This window comes from Phaseolus vulgaris, chromosome 10 (assembly GCF_000499845.2).
Source record: "Phaseolus vulgaris cultivar G19833 chromosome 10, P. vulgaris v2.0, whole genome shotgun sequence".
Classification (NCBI taxonomy): domain Eukaryota; kingdom Viridiplantae; phylum Streptophyta; class Magnoliopsida; order Fabales; family Fabaceae; genus Phaseolus; species Phaseolus vulgaris.
The window spans coordinates 3,646,647-3,668,137 of NC_023750.2; the positions used below are offsets into that span (position 1 = coordinate 3,646,647).

The 21,491-nt window shown below is 32.6% G+C and overlaps 2 protein-coding genes across 2 annotated transcripts; both read right to left on the reverse strand.

The window, feature by feature from the left end:
* Positions 1-854: 854 nt before the first annotated feature.
* LOC137819160 (disease resistance protein RUN1-like) lies at positions 855-7,742 on the reverse strand. The gene is made up of 5 exons (XM_068622928.1): positions 7,237-7,742; positions 5,756-6,851; positions 4,948-5,229; positions 4,086-4,856; positions 855-1,502 (listed from the first exon to the last, which is right to left on the reverse strand). The coding sequence occupies exons 1-5, from the start codon at positions 7,740-7,742 to the stop codon at positions 1,443-1,445; spliced, it is 2,715 nt and encodes a 904-aa protein (XP_068479029.1). The 3' UTR covers positions 855-1,442.
* A 1,308-nt stretch (positions 7,743-9,050) lies between these two features.
* LOC137818797 (probable GPI-anchored adhesin-like protein PGA55) lies at positions 9,051-21,201 on the reverse strand. Its single transcript, XM_068622406.1, has 7 exons — positions 20,502-21,201; positions 19,853-20,223; positions 18,388-18,526; positions 17,065-17,243; positions 10,071-10,148; positions 9,537-9,675; positions 9,051-9,449 (listed from the first exon to the last, which is right to left on the reverse strand). The coding sequence occupies exons 1-7, from the start codon at positions 21,064-21,066 to the stop codon at positions 9,436-9,438; spliced, it is 1,485 nt and encodes a 494-aa protein (XP_068478507.1). The 5' UTR covers positions 21,067-21,201; the 3' UTR covers positions 9,051-9,435.
* Positions 21,202-21,491: the final 290 nt, after the last annotated feature.

Consider the following 21,491-nt stretch of genomic DNA (forward strand, 5'->3'; position numbering starts at 1 on the left):
CAGAGGCGTCCTCAAATGAACAGGTTAGGCCTAGTGTATTTTTGAGATCTTGATTGAATATAAAAAAACTTCAAATTACATAAGGATAGTTTTTGTTAAATGTTATACGGTAACTAACTTTATAAAAAAAGGAATTTTGTTGATATAATTGTTAATTTATAATTTGTATCATTATAAATTTTGTTAAATTTGAACAAACATAATCATGATTATTCAGATTAAATTTGAACAATACTAATAATGATTGTTTATATCAATTTTTTGTTAAAATGCCAAATTATGCACATTTTAATAAATTTTAAAAAAGTATACATTACATTGATTTTGATTTAATTTATATTAGTGAAATATCAGATAATTTTAATATAAAATTATGTGTATATAATTTGTAAAAAGAACTTTCAATCTAATTATGAGTTTAGAAAAAACATGATTTAATAGATTAAACGATGTAAATTAAAGTTATATAGTGTAATTTGATTATTTTCTTTTATATATATATATATATTAAAACAATCACTAAAAGAAAATCATTAAATGGTTCCTAAATTAGTTTCTATTATTGTTAAATAGTTTCTAAATTCACATTTAATTAGCGACAAAAGTTTTTACTATCAAATTTAGAATCTAAATAATTAGTAGTTAAAACCTTGATAACTAATTAGATACCAAATTAGAAACTATTTAATAATAATAAAAACTAATATAGAAAAAAATAATTTACCCCTAAAAATATCTCTAGTTTAGTTAATATAACAACTATTTTTTTTTCTTTCTAAAACTGGTTTCTATTTGATGTAGTGAATGTTGTTTTTTTTTCTTATATTTCAAGAAAAAAAAAAGACCAGAAACACTTTAATCCTCCATAATGACCATTGAATGTCCATTAAAAAGAAGTTCTAGTTTAAGCATAAACATGCTTTCATTTTCTTGGAAATTTTTGAAAACTTTTTTTTCTTTGGCTTCTTTGGTAGCTTCATTTGGACACCAAGAGATGGCTCCATTTGAACACTAAGAGATGGCTCCATTTCTACTTCAAGTGATGATTGCTCACTCCCTTCTCCTGATGGCTGTGTGCTCACTTCAGGTGATGCCATTTCTGTTACAATTGACTCACTATATATCAGATACACACCTGCTTTCTTAACTGTCACTCCTTGCCCAAAAACTACAGAAATCTCTACATTGTCTCCAGGTTCTACATTTGATGTTATACCTACCCAATCTTCATCAGTAAAAGACATGGTTGCTGTTTGCTTGTACATCTGAATGGTGTTCTTAGTGTTATTAAAGATGAATACAATTGCTAGACTTTTTTCACTTGCCATGTTTTCAGGGGTTGTTGATGAATAAACAACACACAAAATCATCCCCTTCATTGGGCTATCACTCACATCAGGCACTTGGAAAGGTACTGAATATCCTTCCCCTGTATAGGCTAACTAATAAGGATATTTGTCCCCTGGAAGGTGAACATCACTGGAACCATGGGTTTTCAAGACCTGTATCATGAACTAAACCTTAGTCATTTATTTACTATTTATGTAATTATGCTATTCAATACAAGTGGATAATTTGTGCCATTATAGTTGCTGTTTAAGAACAAAAGTTTACAGCATGAAAAATAGATAAGGAAATGGATTGAAATGAATTCAGTCAAGGTGAGATTTCTATTTGATCTGTATGACACCCACTTGCGATAAAGTTTGATCATCTTAAATCATAAAGTTATTCAAGGTAATACACTAGTGTGTTGAGTTTTAAGATTTCATCACCAACCATTTCAAAATGCAATTCTTGAAAATCATAAATCCCATATGGAAAAACAATATAAGAGATTTTTGTTGGTACTAGATAAATATAAGAACTCACAACTAAAATAAAATTTCAAAAGAAAAACAAAATAGACAATAGAGAGTAAAATAATTTTACTGAAGGGAAAAAAAATTAAATATCCTTCTCTCAAACTTCAAGGAGGAAACAATAACATATTCTCTTGAAAATAGGAAGAACAAGTATAAGAAGAACTTAAAAGGAGAAACTATTTTTTTTCTCTTAATTTTTATGTCAAGCACTAAGCATGTAGAAAATAAAAAGAAGAGATTTTTTGTGTGTATTACTGAAAAAGAGATTTTTGATGTGTCTTACTAAAAGACCAATTTACTTCTTTTATAATAAGATAAGTAAGCACCAAAATAATTTTTTCTTGACGTAGAACTTCTCTTCTCACATTCTTCCACTTGAAGATTTTGATGAAATTAATAAAATCTTTACACCATGCTTTATATTTTGTCATTATGTTGCTTATTTTTTCGATAGGCCATAATAGGATTGAGCTCATATAAACTTGTTAATGCTAATTAACTGGCTTTGTCATAACATATGCTAGGTTTTTATTGGTGTGATTCTTTTGCATATCTACACTTGCTTCCTCTACTACTTCTTGAACAAAGTGATAACATATGCCTATGTGCTTTGTCTTAAAATGTAAGATAGGATTCCTTACAATGTGCAAGACACTTTGACTGTCACAATATACAAGTTTTTGTTGCTTGACTTCGAGTTCCTCCATTAACTTTTGAATCCAAATAGTTTCCTTGGATGCTTGAGTATTTGTCATGTACTTAGCTTTTGTAGTAGACAAAGCTACAATACTTTGTAACTTGGATAAAACCAACTTATTGCCCTTCATGTAAGTCTAAACATATAGACATAGTTGATTTTCTTTTATCAAGATCACCTACAAAATTTAAATCAACATAGCCTTTGACAACTAATTTTGATCCTTCGAAACATAGTAACACTTGAGGTTCCCTTGATGTATAAGGACCCTCCTAATAGCTTTCCAATGCTCTCTAGTACTATTTGTCATGAACCTACTAACCATTCTCATTGCTTGTGCAATGTTTGGTCTTATATAAATCACAACATACATAAGGTTTCTCACTGTTGAGGCATATGGTACTCTAGAAATTTTCATCCTCTCTACTTCATTGCTAGGACTCATACCTGAGGATTACTTTCAATTGATTGGTAACGGGATAACATTTTGCTTGAAATCTTGCATGTTGTAGGCCTGCAAGAATTTAATTAAGATTATTCTAAGTAAGCCAAATCTTTCTATCTTTTATCTCTCAGTAAATTTGCATCCCTAAAATCTTGTTTGTTGATCGCAAGTTCTTCATATCAAACTCCTTAACCAATTTTGTCTTCAATTCTTGGAGTTAAGCTTTGTTGGGGCCTACCACCAACATGTTATCTACATACAATAGTAAGATCATAAAATCATTCTCATCAAACTTAGTACAATGGTCTGAACTCAGTCTGTTATAACTGAGGCTAATAATAAAGGAATCAAATCTCTTATACCAATACTTAGGCGCATGCTTTAAAATGTACATAGATTTTGGTTAGATCATATATATTTCCTCTTCAAGTTCTCCCTGAAGAAAACAACTTTTACATCCAATTGCTCAAGATGTAAATCAAATGTAGCACACAAGGATAAAATAATTCTAATTATTGCCAATCTTTACTCAAATACTCCAGAACCAAGCTCTAATACTATTGGGTAGTAGAGTAACAACATAACAACTCACAACTACAATAAAAAAAAAAGATGAACAAAATAGACAATATACAATAATATAATATTACTAATGGAAATAAAATTACAATACCCTTCTCCCTACCTCCAATGAGAAAACAATAATACCTTTTCTTGGAATTAGGAAAAACAACAAGAAGCATAACCTTAAAGGGAAAACTATTTTTCTTCTCTTAACTTTTCTAATAAAAAATAAATTAGAGAGATTTTGATGTGTCTTACATAAAAAAACATTTTGCTCCTCTTATAATAAGAAAAGTCAGCATCAAAGTAAATTTTGCCTCATTTGAGATTTCTCTTCTCACAATTTTATTATTAGATTCACTTTGTAATAGAAGTGATAGAGTAGTTCTCCCTACCAAACTAAATGCCAAAATAGTGAAGCATAGACATAGATCCCTCATTATGTCAATTCCTATATTTGAGTAGTAGCAAATAAATAATATGAGAGGCTAGAGATTAGAGAGATAGAATGAACCTCTGTGATATTACTGCTAAGCATATCAATGACTTGGTTGTAACTTCCCATTCCAATCAAATGAGATACCACAGATTTTTCTGAAATTTGTGGTGCATTTGTTGTTTCCATTGCAAAATGTACTTTGCAGAAGTCATCCACCATCCTTCTTAATTCTTGACTTAGTTGAAGATCTGAGTTACATTGCACACAAATACTTCGAAGTTTTAAAAATTCACTAAGCTTTGATAGTAGGTTACCCAAATTGTCATCCTTTATATACACAGAGACTAAAGATGTTGACGTGCTTCCAAATGATTGAACAGAGGATACAAGACCTGTTGTTGGCGAAGTCCAAGACCATATGATAGAAGGAAATAAATCACTTGCTAATCCTTCAAATCCACAGAGAGATATAAATCCAATCCTTTTGAATCTTACTATAGAAAAGGGCACTTGTTTTAGACTAGTATTGTCTGCAACTAGAGTTGTTAATGATTCCATCTGCACTATGTCTTCTTCTAACTTGTCAATCTTTGAACAACCAGAAAGGATGAGTGCCCTTAAAGACTTCAATTTATAGATTATCACTGGGAGATTCTGAAGGCATGCACAGTCCTTCAAATTTAAATGAAGAAGATTACGCAGATCTCCAATGGAAGGGTGCACCTCAGACAAGTTTGGACAATCTTTGAGAATGAGTCTCTCAAGATTTGGTAGTTTTGAAAAGTCAGGGGTCTTTGATAAGAACTTGGAATGACTGAGATTGAGAAACTTTAGGTTTTCCAGCAACTGCAAGAGATATTTTTGAGAAGAGTATTAGCAAAGTAGATGGAGGAAGTAATTAGCATGGTGGCCATAGAAAGTTTTAACAAAGATATACCTGTTGCTGGGGCTCCTTCCATACTACCTTGAGATTGCTGTGTTTCATGTCAATAGCAACTACTTTTCCCTGATAGAAGTTGTGAGGTATGTATTTTGATGAAAATCCTCCCCAATACACCCATGCCAAGCGTTTGGAAAGATGGCCATAATCTCCAGCAAGTTGGACATGATCAAATTGCAAAAGCCTTAGGCTTTTCATGTTCTCAAATGCTTCGGCACTGAATTGAAGTCTGCTAGTTCTTTGCAATTTCAAAGCTAATCCCTGAATGGCTTCTGTTCCCTGTCATCAAATAAACACATGAAAATTTGAGCATTCAATAAACCAAACCCTTTGCTGTTCTCACAGCAGAAACGTAATAAGCAATGCACAAAAACTGTAGCCTAAGCATATAACTGCATATGACAGTAGTAAGACCCGTATTTGTTGAATCTCTAACAATTCTAAGAGAGTTATAATGATTTTTTTTAAATCTAAACTTATTATATAAGTCTGTGTTATGATTATAAAAATAAAGAACAAATTCTATCTTATCTTCTTCCAATAATGTGAACTTTGTTAATTTTCCTCTAAATGAATTTGAACTAAAGTGTTTTCAATTGATCTCCTATCATATAACTCATACGTGTTTTTTTTCTATGTTTTGGAGATTACACATGTCTAAGTTTCCATGTTGTGTGAGTATACGTGGCTTTCAACCAACAAGTTAAGAAAAACAATATGATTGGGAAGATTAAAACAGAATGTGTTATTATGGTCCTGATAAAGATCATACTGAAAGTTCAAAATAGTTAGAGAAAGTTCTTACGGTATGTTCTGTCAATACATCAAGTACGTGATTATGAAAACACAATCGACTGCGATGTTGTGGTAGCGCTGAACTTTGACGAACAATTTCTCTTCCCATGTCTCGTAGTAAATCATGAGTTCCGAGCTTGTTATTCTTTTCAACTTTGATGAGGCTCCTTTCTACCAGGACTGTTAATTCGATTTCAGCATAAAGTCCACAACCTTTGAGTATTTCTGTGACATAGGCTCTGTCCTTACCAATAAAGAAGCAGCATATGTCAAGGAATATGCCCTTCTGCTGATCATCTTCTAAACCATCATAGCTTATTCTTAATTTCTCTTGTATCTTATCATTTGGTATTTCTTTTAGTTTTGATAACACACTTTCCCACTCTTCTTTTCTTCTCTTGTACAAGTAAGATCCAAGAACTTCAAGAGCTAGTGGTAGCCCTCCACAGTATGTGACTACTTCTTGTGAGAGTTCAAACAAGTCTCTGCATGGATCGGCTCTCCTCAAAGCATGCCAACTAAAAAGCTCAAGGGACTCAAGTTCATTCATTTTCTCCACTCGATGCACACAATCAACACCAATCTCCCTCAGTAGACGTACGTTTCTGGTGGTGATGATTATGACACTTCCTTCACCAATTGCATCACGATTTCCACATAAATCATTTAACTGTTCTACGGAACTCACATCATCAAGAAGAACAAGTACTTTTTTTGTGCAAAGCATTTCCTTGATCTTGCCTTTTCCCCAATCAGTGCTATGCACCTTATTTTTTGTTTTAAGGATATCTGAAAGAAGCTGTTCTTGCAAATCAACTGGGCCACGACCTCCTCCCCAAGCTTCTCTGATATTTGCAAGATAACTTTTATACTTGAATTCATGACGAATTTCATTGCAAATGGATTTGGCTATGGTTGTTTTGCCAATCCCTCCCATTCCCCAAATCCCTAATATACAGCTTCCTATTTTTTTATTTCTAATCAAGTCAATACCCTTCTGCACTTGGGATTGTAGTCTAACTGGAAAGTTTGTGATAGGCAAGTACGTTCTATCTAGTCTCTTCAAAACTTCACCTACAATATTCTTCATAGCATCATTTTCATTTCTGCATGAAAAGATAACCCAAAATGACATGGACACAAATGGTTAAAGGAATATAGTAAATGACAAGGTTTAGCATGACATTTTAGTGGTATATAGTAAAAAAATCATTAAATGCAAATTAGTTTAAGAGATCAAAATTATTGATATTTAAAACCTTCACTACACTCATGCTCCAACATACTTGTATACCTTTCAATATAAGTAGCTTTTAAGTGAATGATATAAGTAGGTCATAAAATCCTCTTGTATGCTGTCTCTCTACTTCTACACAATCATTCTTCTCATGCAAACACTGACTCGGGAAAAATGCACTCAGATATTACTTCTTTCAGTGCTGGTGCTGAACAAATAATGGTAGTAATAATAAAACAGAATAGATTGCATACCTGTAATTTCTCAAATCCCAACCTGATAAATTTGCTGCTTCTGTGAGTGCTCTCCTCCATAGTTTGATCGTGTTCGGTTGGTCAGAAACGACTTCGAAAGAAATATGTTGGTTGTCACGTAAAACTGACGGCACAATATCATAAAATACTGTGAGAACCACTTGTCCTCTAAAAGCATGGCATTCCATGATTTTGAGGAGTTCATCAAGACACCATTCAGAGCGAATGTAGTTTTGGGAGAAAACAACGATGGTTATTTGAGACCCTTCTATTGCATGCAACAGTTCTGATTTCTGCTCTTCTCCCTTGTCAAGCTTCTCATCGTCCCGAAAAGCGTTCACTCCGGCGTCTGTGAGGGCAGAATAGAGATGGGAAACGAAATTCCTCCGAGTGTCTTTCCCCCGGAAACTGATGAACACATCGTATCTCCATTGGGGTTTTGATTTTGACTTTGATTTTGATTTTGATTTTGAGAAGGATGATGATGATGAAGAATAAGACGGCATTGACTGAGTTGGATGAAAAACGAGCGAGTCTGTAAGAGTGAAAAAGCATGTTGTTTCGTTTTGGTATATATTAACGAAACCACAACGATGTTATCGAAGGACATCACCACAAGTCCAACATGTTTTTCTTGGTTTTCGGTTTTTACGAGGAAGCAAAATAAGAACCGCATAGCACGATTCTATTTGGTATTGTTGTAAGCCAATAAGTTGAACTCTGTTATTTAGAACCTATTACATTTATAGGGATTCATTTTCTTAGTAACAGGGATCAATTTAAGTACTAAAAAACGAGTTACAAGATCCAAAGTTACAGTTGTTAGTTAAGTACTTTAAAATTTCCGTAACAGAATGTAATCTCATTAGACCTGGTTAAGGTGTTGTCTTTTGACCGACACACACATCAAGCGACCTATGGGCAACCAATGAATCAGCTAAAAGACGAAGTTATAATAGGTTTTTGTAAAGTGTAATTCTTTTCGTAAATTAGAGTGGTAACATTTAGGTGGAAAAAGACTTCATTTGAAAGTTGCAATTAATGATTTTATCAATTTTGTTAAACAAAAGTTATATTACACTTTCAGGATCTTGTTTGAATTTAAAATTAATTTTAAATAAAGTGGTTCATGATCATTATTACTACTTCGGTATAAAAGAATATAACTTAAATTCATTAAGCGGATTTGGTTGAATGTGTGGATAATAGTTATAAGAGGATTTGGTTGAATGTGTGGATAATAGTTATAAGAGAATTGTGGAAGCATAAAAATAGATCTTCAGTAATAAGTATATAGATCACTCGGAGATTCAATGACGCAGTTGAAGGCTTAGTCTTAGGTGACATCGAAGATACGTCAGCATGTTTCTCTTATTTTGATCGGTGTCTTGAGATCCATAAAAAAAATATAAAGATTGGTGGTGAGGTGAGGAATAGTAATTTTGTTTATGGACATAGGAGAGTACATTTTGTATACATCTCTTTGTATGAGGGTTGCTACCAAATTTAGAATCTAAATAATTGATAGTTAAAATCTTGGTAGCTAACTAGATACCAATTTAGAAACTATTTAACAATAATAGAAACTAATTTATAAACCAATTTTTTTTAGTCTCTAATTTAGTAATTATAACAACTAATTATTTTTTGTTATAAAAATTAGTTTCTATTTCATAATATATTCAATGGTAATTTCCTTAGCTTAAAAATTAAAATAAACAACAAAATCATAATAACTAATTACCACAGATAATAGAATAAATGAATACTTCATCATCTGTATCCGAAGACACAAATGCATTAAAAAAGTAAAATAAACAAATAATGATGGTTTAGTTGGTTTTATTAAACATGAAAAGTTCTTGAAACTATATGCAAAGACCAAAGTGTCAACACAACCAACATTTATCAATACGTGGAATTCTTAAGATCTTCCAAATGCTGAATCAAAGCACTTTGAGTTTTTCAACATCATCTTATTGAAACCAAGATTAAGCAAATCTCGTAAGAACTCAATAAATTCACAAGTGTAGGCAAAGCCTTTGTCTCTATCACTCAGTGCATTGTCTGTTAAACCAACACAAGGATGCTTCACAAGGAAATTACTTAACAGACCCTCTCTAAACCCAAATGCTTGTTAGACACAAGTTGCTCAAACTCCTTTGTTACAGTACAAGCAAAACTTGAATCTTCAATGATCTAAGAAAGTTTATCTGAAAAGGAAGGAAAAAGCAACTAATTATGTCATCCAAAAGTAATAAAAACAGATTCAAATGATAAAAAAACACAAGAGTCTTAACCTGGAGAACTTTTAGTCTCAGAAAGGGCAATCATGGACTTAGAAGCTTCTTGAATGTCTCCAACACCAACATCATTAGTGGTTTCAAGTTCTATATTCATAATTGAAAAAGGTACGTATATTTGACCTTCACCATGTTCCTACACAGATTCAATCAATCCATGATAACATCAGCTTCAAGGCCTATGTTATGTGTAAGTTCAAGGTCACCATATTCATTGTATGTTTCAGTTTGGATGAACTAGGTTTTATAGTGGGAGAAAATATCTAGAAAGAGAATCTTCATCAACCATAACTAGAGACAACTTTTTTATTTTCAATTCTTAATGCAATATACCATATCACATGTTCATAAAATCTTAGTTTTAGTTTAAACATAATTATCTGATTTCTTCTTGCTTTAGAAAATATGGGTTTATGTATTTATATTTTATGAAAAGAAAACGTGCAACATTACTTTTTAGTATGGGAAGTTATTTATCTATATTTTACTACATTCAGAAGTAACTGATAAGCAAAATAATGAACTAATTACTGATTCAGAATCTGTTGATAATGCTATTGTCTTTGCATATGTTGATGTAGTTCCTTCTTGAAAACTTCTCTTTATTTCCTGTATAAAATAAATAAGATATCAAAGTGTGGACTATACTTATTTTCATATAATAAAAGGAAAAAAAATAACTGAAGACTGCCTTCTGTGGTAGAGTAAAACTTCTTCATGTTTCCTTTGTTTTTGGATAAATGGAAAGAGTTTCTGTCAAGGATTTGTCTGACATGGAATCCTCTTGATCATTTAAACTAGTATTTGATATTTTTATAGTATGTAAGAATATTATGTGACACCTCACGATTATTTATCTTATTAATTGATAATTATTATATTTATTTTATTATATTATTGGTAATTACTAGATGAACGCAATTACTCTTACTATAAATAATTAGGGTTTCCTCTTAGGTGTATTATAAATAGAGATTACCAGACAACTAAAGAGACATCCTCATATTCTAACATCACATTGCTGAAACTAATTTCCTAAAGGGATTTTCAAGCCTCTCATCTCTTTGTCTCTCTACTCACATAATTTCATTCTAAGCGATACACCCTAAAGGGGAACCCGATCAAGATCATGTCTTCGTCCCTCAGCCATACGATCACGGGTCTACCAGGTATTATTTAATCATTATTCACGTTTCATTATATGATTAAGGAATCCTAATCCAATATTTGGTATCAGAGTCAGGTTATGTTGCTTAATCGATTCTTCTTTCGTTTTCCCTAAATTTGGAAGAAACGAGGATTTTGATTCAACCTATTGATTTTCGATGTTTTTATTTTGATATATTATTGAACCACTCATTTTCGAAAATCCACATTGATATCATAAAATAAATTCTAATTTTTTCGAGATCCATAATTATTTTAAGATTTTGAAAATTAAAATTTAATATGAATGTTCTTCATAATTTTCGTGAGTATTCCCTTATTAGGAATGGAATTAATTTTGATTCTATGTTCATCATCATTATTTTTTGTTCATATGAATTTTCGAAAATTAGGAATAAAGAATTTTCGGAAATTAATTATTCCCTTAATTAGGAAATTTCGAAAATAATATTTTTCTTAATTAAAATTTTCGAAATACAAATTGATTCCCTTAATTAAGAATGGATTTGATTTGATTGTGTTTTCCTAAAAAAATAAAATAAAAAAATTGATATCTTAGTCTCCAAGTTTTTCCTTATTTAGGATAATATATTCTTGCCTTATTAATTTTCGGTATTATTATTACTATTTTCAAAAATAGCAGTCGTGTCAAACTTGGAAACATATCAATCTAATTAAAATTTTGAAGACCAAATCTAAAGTCAAATCCTTAATATTCCGCTACTCACCTTATCGGGTTTATGAGTAACATATTTACGTGTTTCCTTTTATTTATCGAATTAAATATGGTAAATCTCATGTTACCGTAATTATGTTTAAAAAAAAAATATTAAGTTTGACAAAATTAAAATTAAATTTTTTGCTTAAACTCAATAACAGGAGAGTCTCCCTTCTGTCCAACGATGATGGGTTATGTCTTGTTATTTGAGTCTAATTAAGCACCTTCACTTACTTGTGAGTACACTTAATTATTAAATATTCACATGACATTTGCCTAAAAACACAATTATTTCTATTCTGTCCAACTATGTTTGTTGCACTTGTGTTTTGCAAACTTAATATGTGCATAAGCTTAAATGTTCACTTCTGTCCAAAGATGATGTGTCACATTCTTATTGCACATACCTTACTTATAATTGTTCATTATGCTTAAATAATTGGTAATTAACCAAAGTGAAAGCTGATTGTTTAAGTAGAACCTAATCTAGTATATTATTTTGATGTTATAATAGATTTTATCACAGCTTCATTATCATAATGGTTCTTACTTATGCCTGCTTTAGATCTAAGTTTCCCTATGTCACTCTAACTTTTTCCTTAGCCTAAGTATCTTAATTCGTCGTTTAACCAGCCCCTAATATGGGAATTGAGACCTTGATTGGTCAAAATCATTCTTCTTGGAAAGATTCCTTGATGCTGACTCTTGGGATGCTGGATTTTGATCATGCACTAATTGAAGCTGCTCCTCTTGCCCTCACTGATAAGAGCACTCCTGAAGATAAGATGGCTTATGAGAAATGGCAAAGGAGTAACAAGATGTGTCTTATGCTTATCAAGAATTCCATCAGCCCAATCATCAGAGGAGGCATTCCTGATTCACCTAACGCTAAGACTTATCTAGCTTCTGTGGAGGAACAATTTCAAGGAACCTCTAAGGTGCATGCTAGTACTCTTATCTTGAAGTTGGTGACTACAAAATATGACGGGCGCACCGGCATTCGCGAGCACATCCTGATGATGAGCGACATGGCCCGCAAACTTAAGGGATTAGCCATGGAGATCAATGAAGGTTTCCTAGTCCACTTCATTATGACTTCTCTTCCTTCTGCGTTTGAAGCCTTCAAAGTCAACTATAATACTCAGAAGGACAAATGGTCCATGAGTGAGTTGATTGCTATGACTGTTCAAGAAGAAGAGCGCCTGAAGCTGGAGAAACCAGATGTTGCTTACCTCATGGCTGCTGAATCGAAGAAGCGGAAGGGAAAATTCCATAAAAAGGAATCTAATAAGGTCCCTAAAACTGATGCAAGTGCACCCTCCAGCTCTAACAAATCCACTAGCAAGTCCTACTGCAAGTTCTGCCGCAAGGTAGGACATAAGCAGTCTGAGTGCTCAAGCTTTAAGGTGGCTGGCTAAGAAAGGTAATCATCTAAATATGATAATTGAGTCCTTTAATTTAAATGTTCCAACTAATACTTGGTGGTTTGACTCTGGTTCTATGGTTCATGTGACCAATTCAATCCAGGGATTCCTTACAATCCGGAAGCTGGAAAGAAACCAAAGAACACTTAAGATGTGGAATGGACAAGAACTATTTGTCGAAGCTGTGGGAACCTTAGAATTACTTATGAAAACTGGAAAATGTATTAAACTTTATGATACCTTATATATTCCCGAGATTACTCGAAATCTTGTATCAGGACCAAAGTTAGACATTGATGGTTTTTATGTTTCCCATGGTCATGGCAAACTTACTATTTGTTTAAATTCTCAATTGTTTGGTACTGGTTTTCTGGATAACGGTCTCTATAAGTTAGAACTAGATGATAACTTCTCCAAATCTTTGTTATCATATAATATTAATGAGAACTTAACAAAGACCAAGAGAAAACAAGACTTAGAAACTTCATCAATGTTGTGGCATCAACGTTTAGGCCACATTTCACGAGATCGCTTATCTCGATTTGTGAAGGATGAAGTCTTACCATATCTCGATTTCACTGATTTTGGAACATGTGTCAAATGCCTCAAAGACAAAATGACATCTACGACGAAGAAAGGTGCCACTAGGAGTTCAAAATTATTAGAACTTATTCATACTGACATTAGTGGCCCTTACAGCATCATTGGAATAACAGGACATAATTCATTTATCACTTTTATAGATGATTATTCTCGTTACATGTACTTGTATTTCATTAAGGAAAAATCTGAATCACTTACAACTTTTAAAGATTATAAAACTGAAGTTGAAAAACAACTTGATCTTCAAATAAAAGTTGTGCGATCAGATAGAGGAGGTGAATACTATGGTAGACATACTGATTTGGGACAAGCCCCTAGTCCATTTTATGAGTTTTGTAAAAGCCAGGGAATTGTGAACCAATACACCATGCCCGGTACTCCTCAACAAAACGGTGTTGCTGAAAGGAGAAACAAGACCCTAATGAACATGGTGCGTAGTATGTTAGCCAGTTCATATACTCAATAGAGTTCCTTCCAAATCTGTCCCTAAAACTCCTTATGAACTTTGGATTGGAAGGAAACCGAGTCTTAGATATATGAAAGTATGGGGCTGCCTTGCTGAAGCTAAAGTTTATAACCCTTTCTTAAAGAAGCTTGAAATGAAAGCAGTAACTTGTCACCTCATTGGGTATCCCGATCACTCAAAGGGTTATAGATTTTATTGTCCTTCCCACGTCACCCGCATTGTAGAAACCAAGCATGCTCATTTCCTAGAGGACTTCAAGATCAGTGGGAGCAGTGACAATCCTTACCTGGATTTACTAGAAGTACAAGAGGCGGGGGGAGATCTACATCGACTACTAATTTGCCTTTGATCACTCCTCTTGTAACCATTCCGCGCGTCACTGCACCACCTACTCCACGCTCAGACCTTGATGCTACTTTGAATCCATCCGAGAATGAAGGCACCCTGAACGACAAACATCAGTACAATGCAGAACTCGCTAATCAGCTCAGGAGGTCATCTAGAACTAAAATTGCTACTAATTTTGATGATTATGTAACCTACCTGACTGAAGCAGAAATGGATGCCGGAAGGTATACTGATCCTACCTCTTACAATGAAGCCATTACTAGTGATCAGTCTTCTAAATGGAATAATGCCATGCTCGATGAGCTTGACTCCATGAAGAAAAACAATGTTTGGGATCTAGTAGAATTACCCGACGGAGTAAAACCCGTAGGATCTAAATGGGTGTTCAAAACCAAGCTAGATCAGAATGGAAACATTGAACGCTTCAAAACAAGATTGGTTGCAAAAGGGTTCACTCAGAAAGAGGGAATTGATTATCAAGAGACCTTTTCACCTGTCTCTTGATGAAAAGATTCCTTAAGGATCGTAATGGCCCTCGTAGCTCAATTTGATCTAAAGCTACATCAGATGGACGTCAAGACCGCTTTCCTTAACGACGACTTGTATGAAGACGTGTACATGCAACAACCAGAAGGTTTTAAACCTGAAGGTCAAGAACACTTAGTCTGCAAGCTGAAGAAATCCATTTATAGGCTGAAGCAAGCCTCACGACACTAGTGGTACATAAAGTTTGATGAAGTCATGAAGAAACAAGGTTTCCTTAAGAATCAAGTGGATCAATGCACCTACCTCAAGATGAGTGGGAGCAACTTTACTATACTTGTCCTTTACGTAGATGACATTCTATTGACAAGTAATAGTATAGACATGTTGCATGAGTCAAAGCGCATACTTTCGCATAATTTTGACATGAAGGATCTCGGAGAGGCCGCTTATGTTATTGGCATCGAAATATACCGAGATAGAGCTAATGGGATTTTTGGATTATCCCAAAGGGCCTACCTTGACCTTGTCCTCACTCGTTATAACATGCAACATTGCTCTCCCTCTGTGGCTCCAGTAATTAAGGGAGATGTTTTCGATTCTTTTCAATGACCGAAAACAGAGGCTGAAAAAGAGAAAATGGCGATGATACCTTATGCATCTGTAGTTGGAAGCATTATGTATGCTCAAGTCTGTACTCGTCCGGATATCGCATACATTGCTGGAATGTTAGGCCAGTATCAATCTAATCCTGGTCTAGATCACTGGAAAACAGCTAAGAAAGTACTTCGATATCTACAAGGCACAAAAGACTATAAGTTGACCTATAGGAGAAGTGAAAGTTTAGAAGTGGTGGGTTATTTTGACTCTGATTTTGCAAAATGCAAAGATGACAAGAAATCCACTTCTGGGTATATCTTTATGTTAGCAGGCGGGCCTATCTCATGGAAGAGTCATAAGCAGCAATTAACAACAACCTCAACAATGATGGCAAGAATATGTTGCAGTGTACAATGCAACTTGTCATGGAATGTTGTTGCGAAATCTTATCATTGGACTCAAAGTCATTAACTCCATTTCCAGGCCATTGAAGCTTTATTGTGATAACTCAGTTGTTGTTAGTTTTTCGAACAATAATAGTTCGAGTGGCGCTAGATTTTATCTTGATACAAAGTGCTTGTTCGTACGTGAGTGAGTTGAGGAAAATAAGCTTTGTGTTGAGTATATTAGTACTAAAAATATGCTTGCAGATCCGATGACTAAAGGTCTCCCACCTAAAGTATTCGAAGAACATGTTTCGAAGATGGGATTATCTAAAGACCTTATAATTAGCATATTTGTACTTACTTATGTTTAATAAAATTTCCTCATTTACCTTGATTTGTGTGTCGTTAAATATGTTTATGCATGCCTAAATATACATAGACACTAACTGTACAAATCAAAGTCTAAAGGGCTTACTTATCAATTGATCCTAAAATTTACTTAAGTTTTAAATTTGTAAGTATGATTAATTTGGGTCTTGAGTTGAATACAGATTCAAAGACTGTATTTCTCTGCTACAATTACAGTTTAGGACTAAAATGGGTATTAAAATCTGGCCAGACTTATCTAATGCTCATAATAAATAATCCTTTGGCCAAGTGGGAGAATGTAAGAATATTATGTGGCACCTCACGATTATTTATCTTATTAATTGATCAATTACCATATTTATCCTATTATATTATTGGTAATTACTTGATGGACTTAATTTAATTACTCTTACCATAAATAATTAGGGTTTCCCCTTAGGTGTATTATAAATAGAGATTACCAGACAACTAAAGAGACACCCTCATATTCTAACATCACACGGCCGAAACTAATTCCCTAAAGGGATTTTCGAGCCTCTCATCTCTTTGTCTCTCTACTCACATAATTTCATTCTAAGCAATACACCCTAAAGGGGAACCCGACAAGATCATGTCTTCGTCCCTCAGCCATACGATCACGGATCTACCAGGTATTATTTAATCATTATTCACGTTTCATTATATGATTAAGGAATCCTATTCCAATATAGTATTATTCTTACAACATGCATAATCTAATAGTGTGACATTATTTTAAGAAGGATTTATGGAAGAACTTTTGTTTTCTCATCTGGTTGTTGACTGTTCGATAGAGTAAAGCAATTAACTCCAACATTAATTAAGAAATTCTTGTTGAGGCCCTAATCATTGTTTGGTCTATATCTCCTATTTAGATTTAGTATTTGATTCAGTGTCATTTGCATTTAGATATGTTTACGAAAATAGATTGATTTGTGCTGACCTGCAATGAAGTCAACTCACTCCCTGATGCTACTTCAGCTTTAGTCCCAATTCGAAAGTCTTCAGTGGCTTTTGCCATTTCATTATGATTGCTGATTTCTCTGCCTTCAGAGTCTTCATCAACATCATCCGACATCTCTAGTAATATGTTCTTTGTAAGCTGATTTCTCAGTTCTGACCCTATAATCAAAATTAAACACCTTTCAGAAAGTAATTCACAAGATTAAAAATGTGTTGTTTTATTTTTAAATAACATTTTTATAGTTAAAAAGTATAAGAGCATTTGTTTACCTTTCTCTAATTTTTTTTTCATCCCGAAACAAAAATATTTAGAAATACTTTGTAAAAAAATTCTAAGCTTCTTTTGTTTATTTTCTTCCATTCATTTTTTTTCTCTCTCTTTACTTTTGTACTTATTTCCTCTATCCAAATTACCATAAATGATACTTGTAAACACTAATTGTAAATATTATATTAATATCCATAAGAAACACAAAGATTAAATGATAATTCTAAATAACATTTAATAATTTCAAAAGTGAATTCAACGTACTCATTTTACAACTTAAACTTCAAATAGACAATTATAACCCAAAATCGGAAACCCTAGAATAGAGAAGAAAAAAGTAACATAAGAGATTTTAATTCTGAGAGAAAAGAAGTAAGGGAGAAGGATTACCTGATAGGATAACAAGAAGCTGTGTGTTGTGTATATTTCTCTCACTCATTTTTTTTAATTGTTTTGGGCTATTATTAGACTCCGGTAATGTATTTCCTTTTAATTTATATGATCACAAGTTAATGAGTTAGTTTGACTTATGATGGGTTCAATTTGGGTGAGCTAGTTTCAATTTTTACTACAAGAAAATCATTACATAAAAATCAATTTTTAGAAACAAAAAATAATTAGTTGTTATACTGCCTAATTAGAGACCATTTTAGGGATTAAATAAATTTTTAATTTCTAAATTAGTTTATATTATTGTTAAATCGTTTCCAAATTGGTATTTAATTAGCAACCAAGATTTTTGCTACCAAATTTATAAACTAAATAATTGGTAGTTAAAACCTTGGTAGCTAATTATATACCAATTTAGAAACTATTTAACAATAATAGAAGAAACTAATTTAGAAACTATTTTATTTTTAGTTTCTAAAGTGATCTCTAATTTAATTACCATTGCAACTAATTATTTTGGTCTCTAAAAATCGGTTTCTATTTGATAATTTTCTTGTAGTGTTTAGTCAATACCAAAATTTGCAATTCCTACCCAACTCAAACCCATTAGGTAAAGAAAATAAATAGAAAAGAGAGTCATTATACCTGTAGAATTAGTATTTTGAGAATGGGTAACCATTGAGTTAGATGTTCCCTGCAAATCTCTATCATTAACATCTTTGGTTGTAGCAGGCTCCATCTTAAGATTTGAATAAGGTATCACCATTTCTCCTTCTTCATATTTCTGCATAGATTCAGTGAACCATCGTCTTTTAGGTTATTAATGTTCAGAATTAGTTGTATCCATTACTAATACATGTTTTATTAGTAAGTTTAAATGTTAGAGGAATAGAAAGTGTAAATAACGGCAAAGATTAGTATTCAAATCTCATCAATTAAATATTTTCACTTGAGTTTGGGTGCAATTTCCAGGAAAAAACCAATTGTGATTGTAAGAGACATATCATATTATTCATAAAAAAATTATTTGTTCTTTAGTTTGAGTTTAAGTACCTCAACTTCTTTTTTATTTTGGCAAAATTTATAATATTCTTGATTTTTTTCAAATGCAATAATGAACAAAAACCTACAAAATTACTCTAAGGTATAAGGGCATTATTGAAAGTTTGGTTTCATAAAATAAAATTGTTGTAAGAGTGTGAAATATATATGATAGACGGGTAGGAGTAAGCACAATCTATCACAACTAAGATGAGACACTTCAGGGATATCCCAACCTGTACACATTAGTCAAGTTCATTTCTAACAATTTAGTCTAATGGAACTCTATGTGAATGGGAATAAGATTTGGATGGATATGTTGATAGTCATCATCCGGAATATGCAGAAGAAGTCTTTTTTTTTTTTGCCTAGATAAATATGTGTCTAGATGAAATATAATTTTTCAAAGGTGACATTCTCTTAGTCGGATTAGTATTTATGCCCATTACAATGCATAAAATCACTATCATAAATATCCAAGTGGCAGATAAATGTTAAGAAAGAAGGGAAGGACTAATAGTAGATTCAAGAACTGGAGGTGTGTGTAATCTTAATTAATTCTTTGTTTTTGTATCTATGCAAAGGTAGAGTTTGACAATTTTGTAAAGTTGTTACTTTAAAAAAAAGGTGGATCTGTGATGTCTGGGAAACACGAACAGAGTGGAGGCATGAGGGTTATTGAGATACAGTTTGGGGGCTAAGAGCTTACATTGTCAGGGCAACAAGTGCAGTAGGATGTAAGAAGTGTATTATGCTATTTTTCCTGACTACTGAGAAACATGCTAGCATGTGTAGCTATGATGATATAAATTGTGTATTACCTGTAATTTCTATGAAATGCTTCATTTATGTTGCTGTAATGCATTTTAACAAACGCTAAGTGCAAACGAATAGTTACAAGATGTTCTCTATGGGGATATGTGATGCCTGAGGAAGACTAAAGAGTGGGGCCTGAGGGTTTTTGAGATACAAATTGGGAGTTAAGGCCTAAAATTTTTTATGGTAATTGTTCATTGAACTACTACTATATAAATCAAAAAATTGAAGGCATCAAATACAAAATACTTACTAATGAATGTCTTTTATGTAGAGTGGTATCTGTTGCTGATATTGCCATTGATGGTATCCCAAAACCAGGAGCTTTTTCAACAATTTGTTGTTCTTCTTCCACATTTTCTTTGCTTTGTTTTACTACATCCTCCAACTTCTTCGATTCAACGTCATCTTCATGTTGGTTGTCTTCATGAATCTTAGCATGAATAGATTGGTTTGCATTGTTCTGTGATGAAGTTAACTCACTTCCATCGAATGATGCTGCTTCAACTTCAGTCCCAATTAATAAGTCTTTTGTACATTCTGTAGTTGGATTCTGATTGCAAATCTCTTCGGCTTCAAGAAGATCACAAAGCGATGGACGTAATACATCGGAGACACATGATTCTACTTACGAAGATCATATAGTAAATATTAATATCCTCTATAAAAAGTAACTCACAATAATAACAAAATATGTATGCTTATGAATCACAATTTTCAAGTTCAAACTAGAAACATATATATGTTGTCTTTTAAATAATGATAATTAAAATTCTTGCATGAGTTATATTTCTAGATTATTTAGATTATTCCTTAATGAATAGACTAATAACATTTAGACTCTTCACATGTGAAATTATTACATAAAACTGATGCAAAAATGCTTAATGTGTATATAGTACCTTCGATAGAATTAAAAATATCTTGGAAACTTTGAAGGGATGAAGACAAGGAGGAGAGTTTTGGACAATTCTTCACCCAACAATCTTTTACAGTAAGAAATTCAGTCTTCTGACAAAGGCTTGGAAGTTCAACAAATACTGCAGTTTCCAAATTTGGAATCTCAACTTTTTCATCACTGTTCCCTTGGAATACTTCCTCTAGCATACATGCTTTTATGATTATCAGAACTTCTAACTTAGGTAGCATTTTGGAAGTTGAAATGGGAAAGACACATTTCAATTTGTTGCATTCTTCTAGCAAAAGTGCTTTTAGCCTTGGAAAAAATGGCTTTCTCTGATTCTTTGTATCCTCACCAATTATCTGTTTTAATTCATTGCATCCAGATATGACAAGTGTATGCAAATATGGTAAGCATTCCAACATAGACGCACAAAATATTACTTCAGCATTTCCATAGTCCTCAATTACTAACACTGTAACGTTTTGTAGAGTAAAAAAAATCTTGGAGCTCACAGGTGTTTGAGGCGTATTATTCAATGCTATGTTTTTCAAAGATACATCCATAGTTTGTCCAATCAAATCATTTTCATTGGAGTCATTCACCTACAAGTGATTCACCATAGCCAAAAAAAATGTGTCATGCACCCATTTAGATATTAATTATTAAATAACTTGAAACTTTAGTTCCTCCACCGAATTTTTTTTATCAATAAACAAGTGAATTTTCCAAATTTCTGTTATTATAGATTATAGTTTACCTATTGTTAATAATATCAAGCTACAAAATATCAAATTAACAGTAATTTATTTATAAAAAAATGTTTTGAATTCTAAATCCAAATGTTTTAAATTAACAGTTAATCTAATTTGAGATGTGATTGTTATATGATTGTTCATAACTATATACAAATGCTAACCTTTACATTATAAGTTACATGCATAAAAAAAAATAGAAAACATGTAAGATAAGAAGGGGTGAGAAACATACC

Excerpts from the sequence above, each read along its gene's own strand:
- LOC137819160 (XM_068622928.1), bottom strand. The coding sequence starts at position 7,742 with ATGCCGTCTTATTCTTCATCATCATCATCCTTCTCAAAATCAAAATCA. Across the intron at positions 6,852-7,236 it reads TGGGATTTGAGAAATTACAG|AAATGAAAATGATGCTATGA; the intron begins GTATGCAATCTA and ends CTTTTCATGCAG. Across the intron at positions 5,230-5,755 it reads ATGTATTGACAGAACATACC|GGAACAGAAGCCATTCAGGG; the intron begins GTAAGAACTTTC and ends ATTTGATGACAG.
- LOC137818797 (XM_068622406.1), bottom strand. The coding sequence starts at position 21,066 with ATGGATGTATCTTTGAAAAACATAGCATTGAATAATACGCCTCAAACA. Across the intron at positions 17,244-18,387 it reads TCAAAATACTAATTCTACAG|GGTCAGAACTGAGAAATCAG; the intron begins GTATAATGACTC and ends TTTTGATTATAG. Across the intron at positions 9,676-10,070 it reads TATCAACAGATTCTGAATCA|GAACATGGTGAAGGTCAAAT; the intron begins GTAATTAGTTCA and ends GAATCTGTGTAG.